General features: G+C 42.4%; 1 protein-coding gene across 1 annotated transcript in view; it reads right to left on the bottom strand.

The window, feature by feature from the left end:
• Positions 1 to 24963, bottom strand: part of LOC110499103 (protein shisa-9B-like) — a 45232-nt gene that overhangs the window by 10467 nt on the left and 9802 nt on the right. The window contains exon 3 of the mRNA XM_021576002.2: positions 22018 to 22136. Coding sequence (XP_021431677.2) covers positions 22018 to 22136 — 119 coding nt within the window. The remainder of the gene's footprint in view (positions 1 to 22017; positions 22137 to 24963) is intronic.

The following is a 24963-nucleotide window of genomic DNA, read 5'->3' as shown; positions in this document are numbered from 1 at the left end:
CCAACATTGCCAAGGCATGCCAGCGCAGTTTGCAATATATACAGTGCCTTCGGAAAGTATTCAGACCCCTTGAATTTCTTCACATTTTGTGACGTTACAGTGTTATTCTAAAATAGATTAAATACAAAAAACTCCTTAGCAATCTACACACAATACCCCATAACGACAGGTTTTTAGAAAATTTTGCAAATGTACGAAAAATAAAAAACAGAAAAAACTTATTTATTTAAGTATTCAGACTCTTGCAATGAGACTCGAAATTGAGCTGAGGTGCATCCTGTTTCCATTGATCATCCTTGAGATGTTTCTACAACTTGATTGGAGTCCAACGGTGGTAAATTCAATTGATTGGACATGATCAGGAAAGGCACACATCTGTCTATTTAAGGTCCCACAGTTGACAGTGCATGTCAGAGCAAAAACCAAGCCAAGAGGTCGAAGGAATTGTCCGTAGAGTTTCGAGACAGGACTGTGTCGATGCACAGATCTGGGGAAGGGTACCAAAAAATGTCTGCAGCATTGAAGGTCCCCAAGATTCTCTGGTCTGAGGAAACCAAGATCGAATGCCAAGCATCACGTCTGGAGGAAACCTGGCACCATGTTCACGGTGAAGCATGGCGGTGGCAGCTGTGGAGATGCTTTTCAGAGACAGGGACTGGGAGACTAGTCAGGATCGAGGCAAATATTAACGGAGCAAAGTACAGAGAGATCCTTGATGAAAACCTGCTCCAGAGCGCTCAGGACCTCAGACTGTGGCAAAGGTTCACCTTCCAACATGACAATGACCCTAAGCGCACAGCCAAGGAGCAGGAGTAGCTTCGGGACAAGTCTCTGAATGTCCTTTACTGAGTAAAAGGTCTGAATACTGATTTAAATGTGACATTGAAGGTTTTTGCTGTTTTTGCTTTGTCATTATGTGGTATTGTGTGTAGATTTAAAAATATATACACTGCTCAAAAAAATAAAGGAAACACTTAAACAACACAATGTAACTCCAAGTCAATCACACTTCTGTGAAATCAAACTGTCCACTTAGGAAGCAACACTGATTGACAATAAATGTCACATGCTGTTGTGCAAATGTAATAGACAACAGGTGGAAATTCTAGGCAATTAGCAAGACACCCCCAATAAAGGAGTGGTTCTGCAGGTGGTGACCACAGACCACTTCTCAGTTCCTATGCTTCCTGGCTGATGTTTTGGTCACTTTTGAATGCTGACGGTGCTTTCACTCTAGTGGTAGCATGAGACGGAGTCTACAACCCACACAAGTGGCTCAGGTAGTGCAGCTCATCCAGGATGGCACATCAATGCGAGCTGTGGCAAGAAGGTTCGCTGTGTCTGTCAGCGTAGTGTTCAGAGCATGGAGGCGCTACCAGGAGACAGGCCAGTACATCAGGAGACGTGGAGGAGGCCGTAGGAGGGCAACAACCCAGCAGCAGGAATGCTACCTCCGCCTTTGTGCAAGGAGGAGCAGGAGGAGCACTGCCAGAGCCCTGCAAAATGACCTCCAGCAGGCCCCAAATGTGCATGTGTCTGCTCAAACGGTCAGAAACAGACTCCATGAGGGTGGTATGAGGGCCCATGTCCACAGGTGGCCCTCATTTTTGCCAGAGAACACCAAGATTGGCAAATTCGCCACTGGTGCCTTGTGCTCTTCTCAGATGAAAGCAGGTTCACACTGAGCACCTGTGACAGACGTGACAGAGTCTGGAGACGCCGTGGAGAACATTCTGCTGCCTGCAACATCCTCCAGCATGACCGGTTTGGCAGTGGGTCAGTCATGGTGTGGGGTGGCATTTCTTTAGGGGGCCGCACAGCATGTGCTCGCCAGAGGTAGCCTGACTGCCATTAGGTACCGAGATGAGATCCTCAGACCCCTTGTGAGACCATATGCTGGTGTGGTTGGCCCTGGGTTCCTCCTAATGCAAGACAATGCTAGACCTCATGTTGTGTGTTTCTGCAAGAGGAGGGCATTGATGCTATGGACTGGCCTGCCCGTTTCCCAGACCTGAATCCAATTGAGCACATCTGGGACATCATGTCTCGCTCCATACACCAACGCCACGTTGTACCACAGACTGTCCAGGAGTTGGCGGATGCTTTAGTCCAGGTCTGGGAGGAGATCCCTCAGGAGACCATCCGCCACCTCATCAGGAGCATGCCCAGGCATTGTAGGGAGGTCATACAGGCACGTGGAGGCCACACACACTACTGAGCCTCATTTTGACTTGTTTTAAGGACATTACATCAAAGTCAGATCAGCTTGTAGTGTGATTTTCCACTTTAATTTTGAGTGTGACTCCAAATCCAGACCTCCATGGGTTGATAAATTTGATTTCCATTGATAATTTTTGTGTGATTTTGTTGTCAGCACATTCAACTATGTAAAGAAAAAAGTATTTAATAAGAATATTTCATTCATTCAGATCTAGGATGTGTTATTTTAGTGTTCCCTTTATTTTTTTGAGCAGTGTATATATTTAACCTTTATTTAACCATGTATTCAAGTTGAGAACAAGTTCTCATTTACAACTGCGACCTGGCTAAGATAAAGCAAAGCAGTGAGACACAAACAACACAGAGTTACACATGGAATAACCAAACGTACAGTCAATAACACAATAGAAAAGTCTATGTACAGTGTGTGCAAATGAAGTAAGATTAGGGAGGTAAGGTAATAAATAGGTCATAGTGGCGAAATAATTACAATTTAGTAATTAAACACTGGAGTGATAGATGTGCAGAACATGAATGTGCAAGTAGAGATACTGGGGTGCAAAGGAGCAAAATAAATTATAACAAATGGGGATGAGGTAGTTGGGCGAGCTATTTACAGATGGGCTATGTACAGGTGCAATGATCTGTAAGCAGCTCTGACAGCTGATGTTAAAGTTAGTGAGGGGATTTGTGAGAGGATTTGTGAGAGGATTTGTTCCAGTCATTGGCAGAAGAGAATTGTAAGGAAAGGCGGCCAAAGGCTTTGGGCGTGACCAGTGAAATATACCTGCTGGACTCAGGGGGACGGGGACAGCCTCGGCCTCAGCAGTGAGGCCAGTGTGTGAGATAGCTTCAGCTCAGGGGGACGGGGACAGCCTCGGTCTCAGCAGTGAGGTCAGTGTGTCAAATAGCTTCAGCTCTGTGGGACGGGGACAGCCTCGGTCTCAGCAGTGAGGTCAGTGTGTCAGACAGCTTCAGCTCTGTGGGACGGGGACAGCCTCGGTCAGCTCAGGGGGATGGGGACAGCCTCGGTCTCAACAGTGAGGTCAGTGTGTCAGTGTGTCAGATAGCTTCAGCTCAGGGGGATGGGGACAGCCTCGGTCAGCTCAGGGGGACGGGGACAGCCTCGGTCTTAGCAGTGAGGTCAGTGCTTCCAGAACGCCGATCCCTCAGGCACACACACTCCTAACCCTGTCCTTCTCGCTTTGTGTGTGTGCTCTCGTGAATGTATTGTTCTGTCTCTCTCCATGAACACGTCAATGACGTTCTGTTCTCTCTGAGCTGTGGGTTGAAGTCATAATGCCCCTTTCACACAGATGATGCTTTTGGTTTTGAATAAAGCACCAGAGTTGGTGTCAATTCCATTTCAATTCAGGAAGGATTTTCATAAAAAATATAATAATCAAAATCTTACTTCAATTCACTTCCTGAATTTAGAGAATTTAAATGGAATTGATCCCAACCCAACATGAGAAACACATTTGCTGCTGCTGTGTGTGTCTGCCTGTATGTACAGTATGTGTGTTCCTACATACGTTTATATACGTGTGTGTGTGTGTGTGTGTGTGTGTGTGTACATATGTGTGTGTGTGTGTGTGTCTTCATGTGTGTGTATGTGTAAGTCGACTCCAGGTCTCTGTCAGGTCGGATCAGCATTGTCTGCCAGGCGACATTTATGTGTGTGATGCCTGGATATTCATTAGAGAGAGAGAGACAAATCTAAGAGAGAAAGAGCGAATGTTTCTGAGAGGAATTCAGAGTGCAATACTTTCCATTCCAGTCTAGTCAGGCGGGGCTTTACCTAGCAAAGACTTATAAATGACCTGGAGCCAGTGGGTTTGGCGACGAATATGAAGCGAGGGCCAGCCAACGTAAGCATACAGGTCGCAGTGGGGGGTAGTATATGGGGCTTTGGTGACAGAATGGATGGCACTGTGATAGACTGCATCCAATTTGCTGAGTAGAGTGTTGGAGGCTGTTTTGTAAATGACATTGCCGAAGTCAAGGATCGGTAGGATAGTCAGTTTTACGAGGGTATGTTTGGCAGGATGAGTGAAGGATGCTTTGTTGCAAAATAGGAAGCCGATTCTAGATTTAATATTGGATTGGAGATGCTTAATGTGAGTCTGGAAGGAGAGTTTACAGTCTAACCAGACACCTAGGTATTTGTAGTTGTCCACATATTCTAAGTCAGAACCGTCCAGAGTAGTGATGCTAGACAGGCGGGCAGGTGCGGGCAGCGATCGGTTGAAGAGCATGCATTTAGTTTCATCTTCCTAATATTGAGTTGCCACAAAGTGGATTTAACAAGTGACATCAATAAGGGATCATAGCTTTCACCTGGTCAGTCTGTCATGGAAAGGGCACGTGACCCATACAGTTGAAGTTGGAAGTTTACATACACCTTAGCCAAATACACTTAAACTCAGTTTGTCACAATTCCTGACATTTACTTCTAGTTTATTTTAAGTTTGAAATGTGAAATGTCAGAATAATAGTAGAGATAATTATTTATTTCAGATTTATTTATTTCATCACATTCCCTGGTGGTCAGAAGTTCACATACACTCAATTAGTATTTGGTAGCATTGCCTAACTTGGGTCAAATGGTTCGGGAAGCCTTCCACAAGCTTCCCACAATAAGTTGGGTGAATTTTGCCCCATCCCTTCTGACAGAGCTGGTGTAACTGAGTCAGGTTTGTAGGCCTCTTTGCTCGCACACGCTTTTTCAGTTCTGCCCACAAATTTTCTATAGGATTGAGGTCAAGGCTTTGTGATGGCCGAAACCTTGACTTTGTTGTCCTTAAGCCATTTTGCCACAACTTTGGAAGTATGCTTGGGGTCATTGTCCATTTGGAAGACCCATTTGCGACCAAGCTTTAATTTCGTGACTCATGTCTTAAGATGTTGCTTCAATATATCCACATAATTTTCTTTCCTCATGATGCCATCTATTTTGTGAAGTGCATGATGCTGCCACCCCCGTGTTTCACGGTTGGGATGGTGTTCTTCGGCTTGCAAGGCTCCCCCTTTTTCCTCCAAACATAACGGCGATCATTATGGCCAAACAGTTCTATTTTTGTTTCATCAGACCAGAGGAAATTTCTCCAAAAAGTATGATCTTTTCTCCATGTGCAGTTGCAAACCGTAGTCTGGCTTTTTATGGCGGATTTGGAGCAGTGGCTTCTTCCTTGCTGAGCGGCCTTTCAGGTTATTTTGATTTATAGGACTAGTTTACAGTGGATATATATACTTTTGTACCTGTTTCCTCCAGCATCTTCACAAGGTCCTTTTGCTGTTGTTCTGGGATTGTTTCTCACTTTTCGCACCAAAGTACGTTCATCTCTAGGATACAGAATGCGTCTCCTTACTGAGCGGTATGACGGCTTCGTGGTCCCATGGTGTTTATACTTGCATACTATTGTTTGTACAGATGAACGTGGTACCTTCAAGCATTTGGAAATTGCTCCCAATGATGAACCAGACTTGTGGAGGTCTACAATTTTTTTCTAAGGTCTTGGCTGATTTCTTTTGAGTTTCCCATGATGTCAAGCAAAGAGGCACTGTGTTTTGAAGGTAGGCCTTGAAATGCATCCACAGGTACACCTCCAATTGATTCAAATGATGTCAATTAGCCTAACAGAAGCTTCTAAAGCCATGACATAATTTCTGGAAATTTCCAAAGGCACAGTCAACTTGGTGTATGTAAACTTCTGACCCACTGGAATTGTGATACAGTGAATTATAAATGAAATAATCTGTCTGTAAACAATTGTTAGAATAATTACTTGTGTCATGCACAAAGTAGATTTCCTAACGGACTTGCCAAAACTATAGTTTGTTAACTTTTTTGGGACTGTGGGGCAGTATTGAGTAGCTTGGATAATAAGGTGCCCAGAGTAAACTGCCTGCTACTCAGGCCCAAAAGTTGGAATATGCATATAATTCTATTTGGATAGAAAATAATCTGAAGTTTCTAAAACTGTTTGAATGATGTCTGTGAGTATAACAGAACTCATATGGCATTCAAAAACCTGAGAAGAAAACGGAGGTTTGTAGTTTTTCAAGTCATTGTCTATCGAATATACAGTGTCTATGGGGCCATATTGCACTTCCCAAGGCTTCCACTAGATGTCAACAGTCTTTAGAACCTTGTTTCAGGCTTCAACTGTAAAGCGGAGAGAATGAGAGCTGTTTGAGTCAGGTGTCTTGCAGAATGCCATGAGCTAAATCATGTGCGAGGTTGCTGCGTTCAGACAAAGGATTTGTCCGGTTGAAACATTATTGAAGATTTATGATAAAAACATCCTAAAGATTGATTCTATACATCGTTTGACATGTTTCTACGAACTGAAATATAACTTTTTTGACTCTCCGTCTGAACTTTCGCCTGGACTTGCCCGCGCCTCGTGAGTTTGGATTTGTGAACTAAACGCGCAAACAAAAAGGAGGTATTTGGACATAAATGATGGACTTTATTGAACAAAACAAACATTTATTGTGGAACTGGGATTCCTGGGAGTGCATTCTGATGAAGATCATCAAAGGTAAGTGAATATTTATAATGCTATTTCTGAGTTTTGTGACACACCTCCTTGGTTGGAAAATGGCTGTATGTTTTTCTGTGGCTAGGTGCTGACCTAACATAATCGCAAGGTGTGCTTTCACCGTAAAGCCTTTTTGAAATCTGACACAGCGCTTCCATTAAGGAGATGTTTATCTATAATTCCATGCATAACACTTGTATCTTTTATCAATGTTTATTATGAGTATTTCTGTAATTTGATGTGGCTCTCTGCACTTTCACCGGATGTTTGTTGAGACAATGCATTTCTGAACATAACACACCAATTTCAAATTAGGTTTTTGGACAAAGATTAACTTTATCGAACAAAACACACATTTATTGTCTAACATGAAGTCCTGTGAGTGCCATCTGATGAAGCTCATCAAAGGTTAGTGATTAATTTAATCGCTATTTCTGACTTTTGTGAGCCCTCTCCTTGGCTGGAAAATGGCTGTATGGTTTTCTGTGACTAGGTGCTGACCTAACATATCGTTTGGTGTGGTTTCGCTGTAAAGCCTATTTGAAATCGGACACTGTGGCTGGATTTACAAGAAGTTTATCTTTAAAATGGTGTGTGTACTTGTATGTTTGAGGAATTTTAATTATGGGTTTTTTGTTGTTTTGAATTTGGCGCCTGCTAGCGTCCCACATATCCCAGAGAAGTTAACAAGAAATAGAATAACATCAAATTGATCAGCCATTTCCAGCTACAATAGTCATTTACAACATTAACAATGTCTACACTGTATTTCTGAACAATTTGATGTTATTTTAATGGACAAAAAAAATGTGCTTTTCTTTCAAAAACAAGGACCCCAAACTTTTGAACAGTAGTGTACATACAGTACCAGTCAAAAGTCCTCATGATAGCTGGTTTCATCATAGCGCTTGATAGTTTTTGCGACTGCACTTGAATAAACTTTAAAAGTTCTTTAAATTTTCCAGATTACTTTAAGACATGAAGGCCAGTCAAAGATGGACTGTTGTTTCTCTCTGCTTATTTGAGCTGTCCTTGCCATAATTTATACTTGGTATTTTACCAAATAGGGCTACCTTCTGTATAGCACCCCTACCTTGTCACAACAACTGATATTTTTATTTGTTTAACACTTTTTTGGTTACTACATGGAGAACCTCCTGGGGACAAACAGCCTTGCCCACAGGTTTTACTGAGTAAAACATGTACTACATACATTTTAGGGTGGCTGTAGAAAACCCTCATGACCAGGTTGTCAGGGGGTGTGTGACTAGTTCAGCCAATCAGAGGCCCACCTTTTTTGCTAGTTTTCGACTTCATTAAGGGTTTTTTCGGCTGTTCGGGAACATAATTTTTTTTCTCGAGGCAAGCCGATGTCGGTAGCCGAAGTCTATTCTCCTTCGTCGGTGATTGGTCAACAGTATGTATGGATTCTTCAATAAAGCCTTTGTTGTCATTCAATGAGAGACAACTTGTTTTCATGCCCATTTCTTTATTGATAAATACATCCTAGTTAGATGTACAATTGCACAACTAAGATCTCCTCTGCAAAAACATCCAAATTAATGACAGACTTCTTGAGTTATCTTAGATAAATTCGGACTATTTTGAGGAAGTGTATACTGGCTACGGAGTCTCAAAATGGACAAATGGTATTAGGACTTTTAAGGGAGTATGCGAGCACACTTGTTCGGTTCATCTGGCTGGGTTCGACTTGGCACCAGCTGAACTGAAGGCGAAGGGAAAACTGGCCACCACTTCCCTCCATTCTATTGACTAATAATTAGATGGATAGAACTGATCACAGATTTGTTTTAATCAACAGGACTCGTAACTGCAATACTCTCTGTTTTTCTGAAACAATGCTTTCGGACAAGATACCACACCATGCACAGGATGCTGCTGAGGGGAGGACAGCTCATAATAATGGCTGGATATATATTCAATCTTATATCATGACTGCTGTATATATATTCCACTTCAGGACGACACAACTACAACAAGCAGGCACTTTACAAACTGTACGAGGCTATTAACAAGCAGGAAACCATGCACCCGGAGGTTGCTTTTCTTGATGCTGGTGATTTTAATTCACATCACTAAGACATGTGACCCCCAACTTTTACCAACACATATTTTTCACCACTAGGGGCAATAAAGTCCTAGACTGCTGTTACTCAACTTACAAACATGCATTACAAGGTCCTTGCTCGTCCCTCCTTCAGCAAATCCGATCATGACTTGTTTTTGTTTATTTATTTATTTATTTATTATAGTGTCACTCATCTTCATGATGCTCAGCCCACATGGGCTTATAAGACATTGTATTTGTTGTATACAAATAACATTTCATACTTATACTTTGTACACTGAGTGTACAAAGTGTACAAAGTGTACAAAACATTGGGAACAACTGCTCTTTCGTTGACATAGACTTACCAGGTGAAAGCTATGATCCCTTATTGATGTTACCTGTTAAATCCACTTCAATCAGTGTCGATTAAGGGGAGGAGACAGGTTAAAGAGCTTTAAGCTTTGAGACAATTGAGAAATGAATTATATATGTGTGCCATTCAGAGGGTGGATGGGCAAGACAAATGCCTTTGAACGGTAACAAGTGCCAAGGGCACCAGTTTGAGTGTGTCAAGATCTGCAACGCTGCTGGGTTTTTCATGCTCAGTTTCCCATGTGTATACAATACTACTTCATTAATCCCCAAGGGGCAATTAATTCCTGGCTGACAGGGTGCTTCAGACAGGACAAACACACACATTGTGCAATTTAAGAAACTACAAGTTAATGGTATTTACAGTTCTTAATTCATTGCAGGGCTAAACTATTTCTAGAATAGTCCCTAGGTCTTCCTTAATGGTCCTCGATGGCCTCGGGCACAAACGAGGCCCTGTGCCTATTGGTGGAGCACTTGAGACAGCACAGGACATGAGGACATGAGTGCTGAGGATGTTATAGGCCTTCCTCCTGGCCTGCTGCTCAAAGAATGAAGCCAGACTTATGAGAGGCACCCCGGGGATCTTACAACAGGTGTTCACAATGGCTTGGAGGTGGTTCCTGTTCTTGACAGAAAGGGATGTGAACCAGCATACGAAGGAAAAACAGCATGCTCTCGGTTTGCGATATCGATTTGTGGACAATTAATTAATTCAGTTTCATGAGGATGTATTGTCTCTGGTGAGCTTTTTCAAACTTCAGGGTGTTATCAAAGATGGTACCAAGATATTTATGCTGGTCCACAATGTCCACCTCTTCACCATGGATGATCACCTGGCCCATCCTGGGGGGTTTCCTCCTGAATTCGACTACCATTTCCTTAATCTTGGAGACATTCAACTCCAGCAGCACACTGTCACACCACTCAATGAAGTCCTGTAGGGCTGGTTCATGGTCCTACTCAGACCCTGGGTAGGATGGCAGTGGTCGTGAGCACTCTGACAGTCATGGGTATAGAACAGGTATTTCCAAACTGGAGTACAATGTAGCCCCAGGGGTACGCGCAATGCCGTCGGGGGTAGCCAAATAAAAATGTGACTCACATATAAAATACAATTATTTTAAAAATTGGAAAAAAATTATTCACATTTTCAAACAGTCAATTTATATTTTCCAACGGGGCTATACATTTGGGTGAGTTTTTTTTCTCGCCTGAGTAGCCTCGTTTCACTGCCAAAAATAAAATTAAACCATTCAGTGTTCAGCAAAAATAACAACACAATGTCAAATACAGGTAGCCTAGTCAAATAATTAACATCCAATCACATTAACCGTTATTCTCTCGCAGGAATTTCACTATGTAGCCAAATGTAGCCATTGCTCATTCCCTTTGCTCTAAAATTGATAAATGGTTAAAGAAAGTAAGGCCCGCGTCCATAGAGACACATACCAGCTCTACTGGTAGTACTGCTACTACCAGCAGTACTACACCGGCACCTGTCGACGACACAAGTTGTTCTGCTTCCACGAGCACATCCAATGCTAGCATCAGTAATTCTACATTCGTTGTTAGCCCAGCTAGCACGGACACTGACAGTTGTGAATCTGATGCAGCCGAAGAGCTACTGCCTCCTTACCCGGGAAAGCACCAAACAACAGACAGGGACGTTGGACCATCGAAGAGGCGCAAATATGATGAGAACTACATTGATTTGGGGTTCACTTATTTTGGGAGTAGTGCCTTTCCTCAGCCACAGTGTGTTATATGTGCAAAAGTACTCTCTCACAACTCGATGAAAAATTCACTCTTGCGCAGACGTTTAGAAACAAAACATGCCAATTTGAAAAATAAGCCACAGGAGTTTTTTGAGCGAGAATTAAGACGACTTTTGAGTAGTGAGACATGTATAAAAGCAACAGATACCATTAATAAGAAGGGCCTAGAAGCTTCTTATAGGGTGAGCTACCGAGTGGCTAGGACAGGCAAGCCCCATACTATTGTGGAGGACTTAATTCTTCCTGCTGCTGTGGACATGGCTGGGACCGTGCTGGGGGAAAAGGCCCAAAAAACTATACAGACAATGACTTCATCAAACAACACTGTTTCTCGACGCATCAGTGACATGGCAGGAGATGTTTTGAAACAATTACTGCTTTGCATACATGCCAGTGAATTCTATGCGTTTACAGCTGGATGAGTCAACAGACGTGGCGGGCCTGGCACAGTTCCTGGTATATGTCCGTTACGTTTATGGGGGGTCAATTAAGGAAGACATCCTCTTCTGAAAACCACTGGAAACCAGGACAACAGGAGAGTATATTTTTAAAGTACTGGACAGCTTTGTGACATCAAATGGACTTTGGTAGTCAAGATTTGATTTGAGACGTAAGATAGTGGCTGGGCCGCTCAAGGACATTCAGAGATTTGTCCCGAAGCCACTCCTGCGTTGTCTTGGCTGTGTTCTTAGGGTTGTTGTCCTGTTGGAAGGTGAACCTTTCACCCCAGTCTGAGGTCCTGAGCGCTCTGGAGCAGGTTTTCATCTAGGATCTCTCTGTACTTTGCTCCGTTCATCTTTCCCTTGATCCTGACTCGTCTCCCAGTCACTGCCGCTGAAAAACATCCACACAGCAGGATGTCACCACCACCACGCTTCCCCATAGGGATGGTGCCAGGTTTCCTCCAGACGTGACACTTGGCATTCAGGCCAAAGAGTTCAATCTTGGTTTCATCAGACCAGAGAATCTTGTTTCTCATGGTCTGAGGGTCCTTTGGGTGCCTTTTGGCAAACTTCAAGCGGGCTGTCATGTGCCTTTGACTGAGGAGTGGTTTCCGTCTGGTCACTCTACCATAATGGCCTGATTGCTGGAGTGCTGCTGTCACAACTTCTGCCGAAGTCGATGCCTCTCCTTGTTCAGGCGGTGCTCGGCGATTGTCACCAGTCTTCTAGCCATCATTGATCTATGTTTCATTTTCCATTGTTTTGTCTGGTCTTCTTACACACCTGGTTCCAATCCCATTCATTATATGTTGTGTATTTAACCCTCTGTTTCCCCTCATTGTCACACCCTGGTCGAAGTATTTTGTGTTTATCTTCATTTATTTGCTCAGGCCAGGGTGTGGCATGGGTTTTTGTTATGTGGTGTGTTGGTATTGGGATTGTAGCTTAGTGGGGTGTTCTTGTTAAGTCTATGGCTGTCTGAAGTGGTTCTCAATCAGAGGCAGGTGTTTATCGTTGTCTCTGATTGGGAACCATATTTAGGCAGCCATATTCTTTGAGTGTTTCATGGGTGATTGTCCTTAGTGTCCTGATGTCCGTGTTCCGTGTTCTGTGTTTATGTGCACGAGTATTAGGCTGTTTCGGTTTTCGTTACGTTTATTGTTTTGTAGTGTTTGTATTTAGATTCGTGTTGCTTCAGTTTAATAAACATGGATCGCAATCTACACGCCACATTTTGGTCCGATCCTTGCTACACCTCCTCGTCCGAGGAGGAGATAGAAGAAAGCCGTTACACTCATGTCCTTGTCAGAGATTGTTTATTGTTATGTTCATGTTTTATGGATTAGTGTGCGACGGGTTCTTGTACCCACATTTATTTTATTATGGTCTTTGGTTTTGGAGTTTCTGTTTTAAGTTATTAAAATACTCAATTTATACCAAGTTTGATTCTCCTGCACTTGACTTCCCTGCCACCTACATACACGATGTGACAGCTGCAGAGATGGTTGTCCTTTTGCAAGGTTCTCCCATCTCCACAGAGGAACTCTGGAGCTCCGTCAGATTGACTATCGAGTTCTTGGTCACCTCCATGACCAACGCCCTTCTCCCCTGATTGTTCAGTTTAGAGGGGCGGCCAGCTCTAGGAAGAGTCTTGGTGGTTCCAAACTTCTTCCATTTAAGAATGATGGAGGCCAATGTGTTCTTGGGGACCTTCAATGCTGCAGAAAGTTTTTGGTACCCTTCCCCAGATCGGTGCCTCGACATAATCCTGTCTCAAAGCTCTACTGACATTTCCTTCGACCTCATGGATTGTTTTTTTCTCTGACACACTGTCAACTGTGGGACCTTATATAGACAGGTGTGTGCCTTTCCAAATCATGTCCAATCAATTGAATTTACCACAGGTGGACTCCAATTAAGTTGTAGAAACATCTTAAAGATGATCGATGGAAACAGGATGCACCTGAGCTCAATTTTGAGTCTCATAGCAAAGGGTCTGAATACTTATGTAAATATGGTATTTCTGTGTTTTAGTTTTTATACATTTGCAATCACTTCTAAAAAACTGTTTTCTCTTTGTCGTTATGGGTTTGGAGTAACAAAATGTGGAAAAAGGGAAGGGGCCTGGCTACTTTCCGAATGCACTGTATGTGCATCAATTGATGCCTACATCAAATGAGTGGTACGTGATCTAGCAAAGAAGAAGCTGGGAGATGGGGAGTTGGAGTTATGCCTTGCATATTAAGAACAATTATCCATTAAATTATGACCAAGTAAGACCTTCGGCGTGGTGACCCACTGAAGAAAGAACAAGAGGGCAGGAGCGGCCCATTATGGTTATGTAATGTCATGCCAGGCTGGTCTGGCTGGGTGGTGTACTTTAGACTGCAGACCAGGCCATCTATGATAGATAGTGTAGATATGTGTCCTTAGCTGTCTGTTCCAGTTGGTCCTGGGCTACTCTCTCTGTCTGAACAGTGGAGGGTTGTTGAGACATGATGCAGTCATTTGAGGGACAGAGGGAACGGGCTGGAGTTATGCAGCAGTGAAGCAGCAGTACTATTACTAATATAATTAAAGAAAAAGACTAGGGTGGACTGTATCTTAGGCTAGGTTGAAAAGTGATATTGCCACTATGGCGCATCTGTAAGAATGCAGGAACAAAGGTTCAAGACAAGGTTTCCAGTTCTCGTTATTTATTCACTAACTAAAAGGGCACAGCAGAAGGTCACAGGAGCACATGGGTGGTAAGATGGAGATTTGATGGCTCGTAAGGCCGGAAGATAAGTTTGTGACAAGTTATGATAGGAGGTTGTGGTCTGAAGGGAATACAAAGAGGAGATAGATAAAATACATTAGTATACAATACAAAGTGCCATAAGTAAGGAGAAATATATAAGTATATCAACAATACTAACCAAACAAAGGACATTACCAATAAAATTCAATAAAATCAAATGTTTTTTGTCACATACGCCTAATACAACAGGTGCAGACCTTCCAGTGAAATGCTTACTTACAAGCCCTTAACCAACAATGCAGTTTTTAGAAAATACAGTGCCTTGCGAAAGTATTCGGCCCCCTTGAACTTTGTGACCTGTTGCCACATTTCAGGCTTCAAACATAAAGATATAAAACTGTATTTTTTTGAAAAGAATCAACAACAAGTGGGACACAATCATGAAGTGGAACGACATTTATTGGATATTTCAAACTTTTTTAACAAATCAAAAACTGAAAAATTGGGCGTGCAAAATTATTCAGCCCCCTTAAGTTGATACTTTGTAGCGACACCTTTTGCTGCGATTACAGCTGTAAGTCGCTTGGGGTATGTCTCTATCAGTTTTGCACATCGAGAGACTGACATTTTTTCCCATTCCTCCTTGCAAAACAGCTCGAGCTCAGTGAGGTTGGATGGAGAGCATTTGTGAACAGCAGTTTTCAGTTCTTTCCACAGATTCTCGATTGGATTCAGGTCTGGACTTTGACTTGGCCATTCTAACACCTGGATATGTTTATTTTTGAACCATTCCATTGTAGATTTTGCTTTATGTTTTGGATCATTGTCTTGTTGGAAGACAAATCTCCATCCCAGTCTCAGGTCTTTTGCAGACTCCATCAGGTTTTCTTCCAGAATGGTCCTGTAGTTGGCTCCATCCATCTTCCCATCAATTTTAACCATCTTCCCTGTCCCTGCTGAAGAAAAGCAGGCCCAAACCATGATGCTGCCACCACCATGTTTGACAGTGGGGATGGTGTGTTCAGCTGTGTTGCTTTTACGCCAAACATAACGTTTTGCATTGTTGCCAAAAAGTTCAATTTTGGTTTCATCTGACCAGAGCACCTTCTTCCACATGTTTGGTGTGTCTCCCAGGTGGCTTGTGGCAAACTTTAAATTACACTTTTTATGGATATCTTTAAGAAATGGCTCTCTTTTTGCCACTCTTCCATAAAGGCCAGATTTGTGCAATATACGACTGATTGTTGTCCTATGGACAGAGTCTCCCACCTCAGCTGTAGATCTCTGCAGTTCATCCAGAGTGATCATGGGCCTCTTGGCTGCATCTCTGATCAGTCTTCTCCTTGTATGAGCTGAAAGTTTAGAGGGACGGCCAGGTCTTGGTAGATTTGCAGTGGTCTGATACTCCTTCCATTTCAATATTATCGCTTGCACAGTGCTCCTTGGGATGTTTAAAGCTTGGGAAATCATTTTGTATCCAAATCCGGCTTTAAACTTCTTCACAACAGTATCTCGGACCTGCCTGGTGTGTTCCTTGTTCTTCATGATGCTCTCTGCGCTTTTAACGGACCTCTGAGACTATCACAGTGCAGGTGCATTTATACGGAGACTTGATTACACACAGGTGGATTGTATTTATCATCATTAGTCATTTAGGTCAACATTGGATCATTCAGAGATCCTCACTGAACTTCTGGAGAGAGTTTGCTGCACTGAAAGTAAAGGGGCTGAATAATTTTGAACGCCCAATTTTTAATGTTTTGATTTGTTAAAAAAGTTTGAAATATCCAATAAATGTCGTTCCACTTCATGATTGTGTCCCACTTGTTGTTGATTCTTCACAAAAAAATACAGTTTTATATCTTTATGTTTGAAGCCTGAAATGTGGCAAAAGGTCGCAAAGTTCAAGGGGGCCGAATACTTTCGCAAGGCACTGTACCCCCCAAAAAGTAAGAGATAAGAAAAACAAATAATTAAAGAGCAGCAGTAAATAACAATAGCGGGGCTATATACAGGGGGGTACCGGTTCAGAGTGAATGTGTCAATGAGCGGGGGCACCGGTGTCGATGTAATTGAGGTAATTATGTACATGCAGGTAGGGTTACTAAAGTGGCAATGCATAGACAATAACAGAGAGTAGCAGCGGGTGGGGGTGCAAATAGTCTGGGTAGCCATTTAATTAGCTGTTCAGGAGTCTTATGGCTTAGGGGTAGAAGCTGTTTAAAAGCCTCTTGGACCTAGACTTGGCGCTACAATACTTCCTGCCGTGCGGTAGCAGAGTGAACAGCCTATGACTTGGGTGGCTGGAGTCTTTGACAAATTTTAAGGCCTTCCTCTGACAATGCCTGGTATAGAGGTTCTGAAGGGCAGGAAGCTTGGCCCCGGTGATGTACTGGGCCGTACGCACTACCCTCTGTAGTGCCTTGCGGTCGGAGGCTGAGCAGTTGCCATCCCACGCGGTGATGCAACCCATCAGGATGCTCTCGATGGTGCAGCTGTAAAACCTTTTGAAGATCTGAGAACCCATGCCAAATCTTTTCAGACTCCTGAGGGGAATAGGTTGAGTCGTGCCCTCTTCACAACTGTCTTGATGTGCTTGGACCATGTTAGTTTGTTGGTGATGTGGACGCCAAGGAACTTGAAGCTCTCAACCTGCTCCACTACAGCCCCGACGGTGAGAATGGGGGCGTGCTTGGTCCTCTTTTTCCTGTAGTCCACTATCTTCTCCTTTGTCTTGATCACGTTGAGGGAGAGGTTGTTGTACTGGGCACAGGGATTATGGTGGTCTGCTTGAAACATGTTGGTATTACAGACTCAGACATGGAGAGGTTGAAAATGTCAGTGAAGACACTTGCCAGTTGGTCAGCGCATTCTCGGTATACACGTCCTGGTAATCCGTCTGGCCCAGTGGCCTTGTGAATGTTGACCTGTCACATCGGCTGCGGAGGACGTGATCACACAGTCCTCCGGAACAGCTGATGCTCTCATGCATGTTTCAGTGTTACTTGCCTCAAAGCGAGCATAGAACTTTTTTAGCTCGTGTGGTAGACTTGTGTCACTGGGCAGCTCTCGGTTGTGCTTCCCTGGCACGTTCTGACTTTAGTTATTTTGTTATGTCTTTGTTTTAGGTTGGTTTTAGGCTGGGTAGCCTTTTCCCACCTGTGTTTCGTGGGTGATTGTTTCTGTCTTTGTGTATGTCACCAGACAGGTCTGTTTCGTTTCGTGTCATTCCCTTTGTTATTTTTGTTTGAGTGTTCTGAGTTATAATAAATATCACCATGAACACGTACCATGCCGCGCATTGGTCCGATCCTTGCTACTCCTCCTCAGAAGAGGAGGAAGACGAGCGTTACATTCCCTTTGTATTCTGTAAAAGTTTGCAAGCCCTGCCAGATCCGACAAGCGTCGGAGCCGGTGTAGGACGATTAGTTCTTAGTAAAGTATTGATGCTTGCCTGTTTGATGGTTTGTCGGCAGGCATAGCAGGATTTCTTATAAGCTTCCGGGTTAGAGTAGCCTAGTGGTTAGAGCGCTGGACTAGTAACCGAAACGTTGCAAGATCGAATCCACAAGTTGACAAGATAAAAATCTGTCGTTCTGCCCCTGAACTAGGCAGTTAACGCACTGTTCCTAGGCCGTCATTGAAAACAAGAATTTGTTCTTAACTGACTTAGTTAAATAAAGGTAAGAAAAAAGTCCCGCTCCTTGAAAGTGACAGCTTTAGCTTGGTGCGAATGTTTCCTGTAATCCATGACTTCTGCTTGGAGTAATATCTATGGAACTCAGGATATATAAGACAAAGGAAGGAAGGAATACTTTCTAAGGAAAGTATAGCATCATAAACTGATTGGCAATAAACATACCGGCTAGAAAGTTAGCATTATACAATTCTCTATATACATAAAAGGCACTTACTTTAGAGTCCGGTAAGCACAACGAAGGAAATCGAATAAGGACTTGGGCCGCCTCATGCCACTAGAAACACCGAACAAACACTGATATAAAACTAGCTGCTTATATAGGTGAGGAAAGGAGAGGAATGGTGATTATCAGAGTGAGTTCAGGTGTGGTGAGTTTGCCAGAGAGCCGGCGCGTCCAAAGTGTGATTAGGGAATTGGTGAGATGGCATGATCCTTCAGAACTGTAATAGGACTCATAATAAATTGGATATTACATGGTTATTACACAAGAGGCCCAGAGGTGTGTTTGTGCCTCATTCTGAACACACTTACCCATAGTACAACCTGCTCCCAATACCCAGCTATTGTGTGTGTTCATAGCCGTGAAACACTAAGAGACTGCTGAGACGAGCAAGCAAGCACATGTGTGTGTGTGTGTTTGTAATGTTACATTAAAGAGTATTTTGTGCCTTAGGGAGGGTGATAAAGAGGAGAGTGCATAACGGGACGTCTGACATCTGTCTATAAGACACGAGAGAGTGTGTGTGTGGCTGGCCCTAATGCATCTGTACTACTTTGAGAGCAGTGTAGTTTCACATGGGCCATTTGAGCTTCACTAGTGTGACAGGCATAGCGACACACACACACACACACACACACACACACACACACACACACACACACACACACACACACACACACACACACACACACACACACACCTTGCTACCACCTCCTAATACCGCCCTGTATAAGGAGCCGTGCTACTCCCCATCACCCCTCTGTGCTTGAAGACTCACAGTTGATCAGTCCCTATGAGAGACTGGTTTGTATATATTTAACTGGAGTGCTTCCCTTAGGGCTGGAGGGAGGGGGGCTACAAATCGCTCCCTGCTAAAATCTGTCATTTATAAGAATAACAAGCTGTTTGTCTTTTTTGGAGCCTGGAGATGGAGATGGGAGGTTATCAGCCAATATGATATGATGATACTAAGAAAGAGAGGGAAGGTAAATGTGGGTGAAAAATAAGTGTTGCAGAGAGAGAGAAAGAGACAGAGAAAGATGGACAGAATAGAAAGGGAAAGAGCTATTGCGTGATAGAGGAAGTGAGAGGTGAGTATCGTGAGAAAATGCTTATCCCAAGGTAGTTTCCTGTTTGATAACTAGTTCATTTGGTCCTTTTCTTCTCTGGCCTCTCTTAACAATCAATTTCTTACGTTAACCAACGTTCTACGTGTTTTAATGTTGTCTTTGGACTGAGAGAGGTTCATAAACATACACAAAAGCATCATCAGCTGCTCTACACTTAAAATGAAAATTAAGCTTTTGGGCCAAACTTAAGCATTTGCACCAGGTGCAAAGTTTACACCAGTAGACACACGTTTTTTAAGTGAATTAAATATTGAGGGCAGACCAAAAAGACTAAATAAAGGTTAAGAGGAAGTATAATAAGCTTTGTTTTTTGAGGTTTTATCCCCTATTGAAAAAGCTGGTGCAAACTTTACACCCAGAGCAAAATGCTTCGTAAATCTGACTCTTTGGTCAGTGAGCAGGCAGCATTACTTTTCCCAAAGCATCTCTTTCTTTTCCCAAAGCATCTCTTTCTTTTCCCAAAGCATCTCTTTCGTTTCCCAAAGCATCTCTTTCTTTTATCAAAGCATCTCTTTATTTTATCAAAGCATCTCTTTCTTTTATCAAAGCATCTCTTTCTTTTATCAAAGCATCTCTTTCTTTTATCAAAGCATCTCTTTCTTTTCCCAAAGCATCTCTTTCTTTAATCAAAGCATCTCTTTCTTTTATCAAAGCATCTCTTTCTTTTATCAAAGCATCTCTTTCTTTTCCCAAAGCATCTCTTTCTTTTCCCAAAGCATCTCTTTCTTTAATCAAAGCATCTCTTTCTTTTCCCAAAGCATCTCTTTCTTTTCCCAAAGCATCTCTTTCTTTTATCAAAGCATCTCTTTCTTTTCCCAAAGCATCTCTTTCTTTAATCAAAGCATCTCTTTCTTTTATCAAAGCATCTCTTTCTTTTATCAAAGCATCTCTTTCTTTTCCCAAAGCATCTCTTTCTTTAATCAAAGCATCTCTTTCTTTTATCAAAGCATCTCTTTCTTTTATCAAAGCATCTCTTTCTTTTCCCAAAGCATCTCTTTCTTTTCCCAAAGCATCTCTTTCTTTAATCAAAGCATCTCTTTCTTTTCCCAAAGCATCTCTTTCTTTTCCCAAAGCATCTCTTTCTTTTATCAAAGCATCTCTTTCTTTTCCCAAAGCATCTCTTTCTTTAATCAAAGCATCTCTTTCTTTTATCAAAGCATCTCTTTCTTTTATCAAAGCATCTCTTTCTTTTATCAAAGCATCTCTTTCTTTTCCCAAAGCATATCTTTCTTTTATCAAAGCATCTCTTTCTTTTATCAAAGCATCTCTTTCTTTTATCAAAGCATCTCTTTCTTTAATCAAAGCATCTCTTTCTTTTATCAAAGCATCTCTTTCTTTTCCCAAAGCATCTCTTTCTTTTCCCAAAGCATCTCTTTCTTTTATCAAAGCATCTCTTTCTTTTCCCAAAGCATCTCTTTCTTTTCCCAAAGCATCTCTTTCTTTTCCCAAAGCATCTCTTTCTTTTATCAAAGCATCTCTTTCTTTAATCAAAGCATCTCTTTCTTTTCCCAAAGCATCTCTTTCTTTAATCAAAGCATCTCTTTCTTTTATCAAAGCATCTCTTTCTTTAATCAAAGCATCTCTTTCTTTTATCAAAGCATCTCTTTCTTTTATCAAAGCATCTCTTTCTTTTATCAAAGCATCTCTTTCTTTTATCAAAGCATCTCTTTCTTTTATCAAAGCATCTCTTTCTTTTATCAAAGCATCTCTTTCTTTTATCAAAGCATCTCTTTCCCTCCCCACTGGAAAAGCCAATAATGTTTAGCGCCATAATGTGCTATAATGTCCCACTAAGTGAGAAAGAGAAAGGGATGACCCTTAACAGTCAATTGAGAGGACAGAGGTTATTCAAACCACAGCATTACCTTCAGAGCCAGACCTTTTAAACTGTGTCAATCCCACACTCTGAGACAGAGTGAGATTAGAGCAGTGACAGAACTATAAACCAGAATAACTGGTGTGTCAAACTGAAATCCTTTAGAAAGAAGAAAGGAGGGAAAAGAGGAGTAAAAAGAGGATTGGTGAGCCTAGCGGAGTCTACAGTTCTCACCGTAAATAATACATCACCGACGGCCCAAATCCTCAAGACTGGAGGAGTGCTGTGCCGTGTGTGTGCGTGTAATCCACTAAACTGCATTTGCGCAGATGATCCAAGTGCAATCTCAATAGCTACAGCCAAGGCCTCCATCAACACACAGTAATACAGATCCTTGATGTGTGTATGTGTTTGTGTGTGTTTTGAGTGGGGATCACAGAAAATACTGTGGCTGGTCTGAGATCCAAAGGTTTTTTGGGGATTGAGCAGACCAGTGTGTGTGATGTGTGTACGCATTTGTGTGTGTGTGATGCTCTCTCTAACCTAGGTCTATGGATGCACAGTCAGCTGGAGGGGTGAGGGAAAAGGTAGGGGGCCTCTTAGATCAAACACTTCCCACCACCCCTCTCTCTCACACACCCCTCTCTGTCTCTTGCATGTCGGTTTAGTGAGTCTGTCAGATCAGAGGCAGTAGGGATGACTAGGGATGTTCTCTTGATAACTATGTGAATTTGACTATTTTCCTGTCCTGCTAAGCATTCAAAATGTAACGAGTACTTTTGGGTGTAAAGGAAAATGTATGGAGTAAAAAGTACAATATTTCCTTAAGGAATGTGGTGGAGTAAAAGTAAAAGTAGTCAAAAATATAAATAATAAAGTAAAGTACAGATACTTCAAAAAATGACTTAAGTAGTACTTTAAAGTATTTTTACTTAAGTGCTTTACACCACTGTGTGTGTCTGCTGAGTAGCTGTGCTTACCGCTGCGGCTGCGTAGCATCCTAGCTGAGATGTAGTTGGTTTCGATAGGGGGGTTGGTGATTGTGCTGTCCACTGAGCTAACCTCTCCTCTGGGCTGCTTCAGAAGCTCTGTCAGGGTCCTGTGAATGGACAGACACACATATTACAGTTAGACTTTAGAATGACTCTCTACATGTGTGGTGATTGAGTAGGAACAGTGAGTGGGGATTGAACAAGATGATCCCGTGGTTATAGGCAATCGACCCAAGCCCTAACCCTAAACTCCTGGGCAAATAACTCCCCATAGCTGGCCACTGTGTGTGATTGTAGGCTTAGTCAAAGCCAAAAATAAGAACAGCAGCACTGCAGGGGAACATGGGAGAAAGTGACAGGAGCCAGAGAATTGGGCTGAGTGTGTGAGAATATAATCTTGAGAGAGAGAGAGAGAGAGATATTTTCACTTTGTATGTTGTCTACCTCACTTGCTTTGGCAATGTTAACACATGTTTCCCATGCCAATAAAGCCCTTGAATTGAATTGAATTGAAAGAGAGAGAGAGAGAGAGAGAGAGAGAGAGAGAGAGAGAGAGAGAGAGAGAGAGAGAGAGAGAGAGAGAGAGAGAGGGAAATAGACAGGGAGAGAGGAAGAGAGGGGGGGGAGACAGAGAGAGTGACACTGAAAATGGGCCATTTTAATTGAGTGTAATCTTATCAGGCACACAGTGTCACACTCATAAATACCCTAAAACACACTGTCAAGTCATTGAGCTGTGTGTAAGGGAACACACTGCTGTACTGAAAGACATCATCTCTCTTTCTCTGTGTGTTTGTTTCCCACGGAACCAGATCTCAGGAAGGGTGGGGAGCCAGGGCTTTCCTCTCCTCTCCTGGGAGGACTTTCCTGAACAGATTGACCTTCCCCTGGGCTGTGGTTATCTGTACAGTACATTATGTGCCAGGAATGTGTATAAATGTGGGAAGGGTACTACGGTGAATTTGCCCTCCCTAGCTGGACAGAGCAGAACTCCATAGGGGTGAGCTGAGGGAGAGGTGACAATGTGACATATATCAAATGGGAGAGATTAATAGAATGAACAACTCTCTTGCTCTATAAACTCTGTTTCTATACAAAACAGACTTTGCAGAAACTTGCACGCACACATGCGCACACACAAAAACTCCCAAACCCATTTTTCTAATGACAAACAGAATAAACTAATCCACCTCCCCAGCAATCTCATTCATCACTTTAGACAAACATGTTTTCTCTCTTTGAGTTTACTGAATTCACAGAGTTGACATTGATCAATTATTCACACACTGGTGCCTCTGTTCTGCTCAGTGTATCTCCCCGCTGCCGAATAGTGCTCCTCCACCCTGCACATCAGGGACTGCGACTACACGGTAAGTGAACCAGCCAGAGGGGAACCCCTGTGTTAGAGCTGCCAAAAAGTGAGCCCCGGCCCATTGGGACTGCTGAGTGGAACAGTGTGTAGGTGTGATATGTGTGTGGGACTGCCAAATTCTGCCCCTAAGGGGAGTGCTGTGGTGGCATGCTGAGAGGGAAGCAATGTTGATGTCAGACATGATAGCTGGCTGTTTTCAGATGGAAAAAATGTCTCGTCTACAGGGACTCCTTCCCAGTGGTGGAAAAAGTACCCAATTGTCATACTTGAGTAAAAGTAAAGTCACCCAGTAAAAAACTACTTGAGTAAAAGTCTAAAAGTATTTGGTTTGAAATATCAAAAAAAAGTATCAAAAGTAAATGTGATTGCTAAAATATACTTAAGTATTTAAAGTAAAAGTATAAATAATTAAAAATTCTCAACCAGACGGCACCATTTTCTTTTTTCAATTTACGGATAGCCAGGGGAATGTTCCAAGACTCAGACATCATTTACAAACAAAGCATTTGTGTTTAGTGAGTCTGCCAGGTCAGTGGCAATAGGGATGACCAGGGATCTTGATAAGTGCGTGAATTTGACAATTTTTCCTGTCCTACCATTCAAAATGTAACAAGTACTTTGGGTGTAAGAGAAAATGTATGGAGTAAAAAGTACATTATTTTATTTTGGAATGTATTGAAGTAAAAGTAAAAGTTGTCAAAAATATAAATAGTAATGTAAAGTACAGATACCCCAAAAAACGACTAAAGTTGTACCAATTGCTGATGACTTTGATTTGTACAACACCACTCGTGCCCCTCGTCATGACAAATGACTTCAACGCTGGCAGTCTCAGCCTAAGGTATGGCAGTCTCAGCCAATTGGTACAACTTTACAACCTAGCCTGTATTCTAGGCTAGTAAACTGGTGAATCGCCTGGGGGGCTTTGCAGAGGTGTAAGAGCTTCAAGAGGGTTCTGTGTACAGTGGATAAAGACAGGGGCTTGGTTTTAAGTTTTTGGTTTCGGGAAAAATTAAGAAAAGATTGTCCTCAAATTATGTAACTACTGGGCCAATAAAGGTATTCTTTTATTAAAAAATGTCTCACTTTCAAGCCACCTAAATCTCTAAATATTCCATTCTCTCTCTCTCAGCCTCTCCAATGTCACTCTCTTTTACTTTATTTCTCTTTCTAAACCTACGTTACTGTCGTTCCCTCGCTACCTCATGTTGTCTCTTACTCACTAGCTGAGACTGCCTAGGGCTTGGTTCTCTCTTCTTTTGGCTCGCTACTAAACAACTTGCTGATTAAGGCTTTTAATCTGCAACAAAACTGCCTTTATCTCTGGGCATTTATAGAGGCTAAATTGAACTTCCATTTCAGGCTCTATCTATGTGCAAGTTTTACTCTAAATGTACACTAATCAAATCAAATCAAAGTTTGTGTCACGTGCACTGAATACAACAGGTGTAGTAGACCTTACAGTGAAATGTTAACTTACAGGCTCTAACCAACAGTGCAAAAAAGGTATTAGGTGAACAATAGGTAGATAAAGAAATAAAACAACAGTAAAAAGACAGGCT

Source organism: Oncorhynchus mykiss, chromosome 20 (genome assembly GCF_013265735.2).
Source record: "Oncorhynchus mykiss isolate Arlee chromosome 20, USDA_OmykA_1.1, whole genome shotgun sequence".
NCBI lineage: Eukaryota > Metazoa > Chordata > Actinopteri > Salmoniformes > Salmonidae > Oncorhynchus > Oncorhynchus mykiss.
The sequence above is the reverse complement of the archived record's forward strand: the minus strand, read 5'-3'. Positions and strand labels throughout refer to the sequence as shown.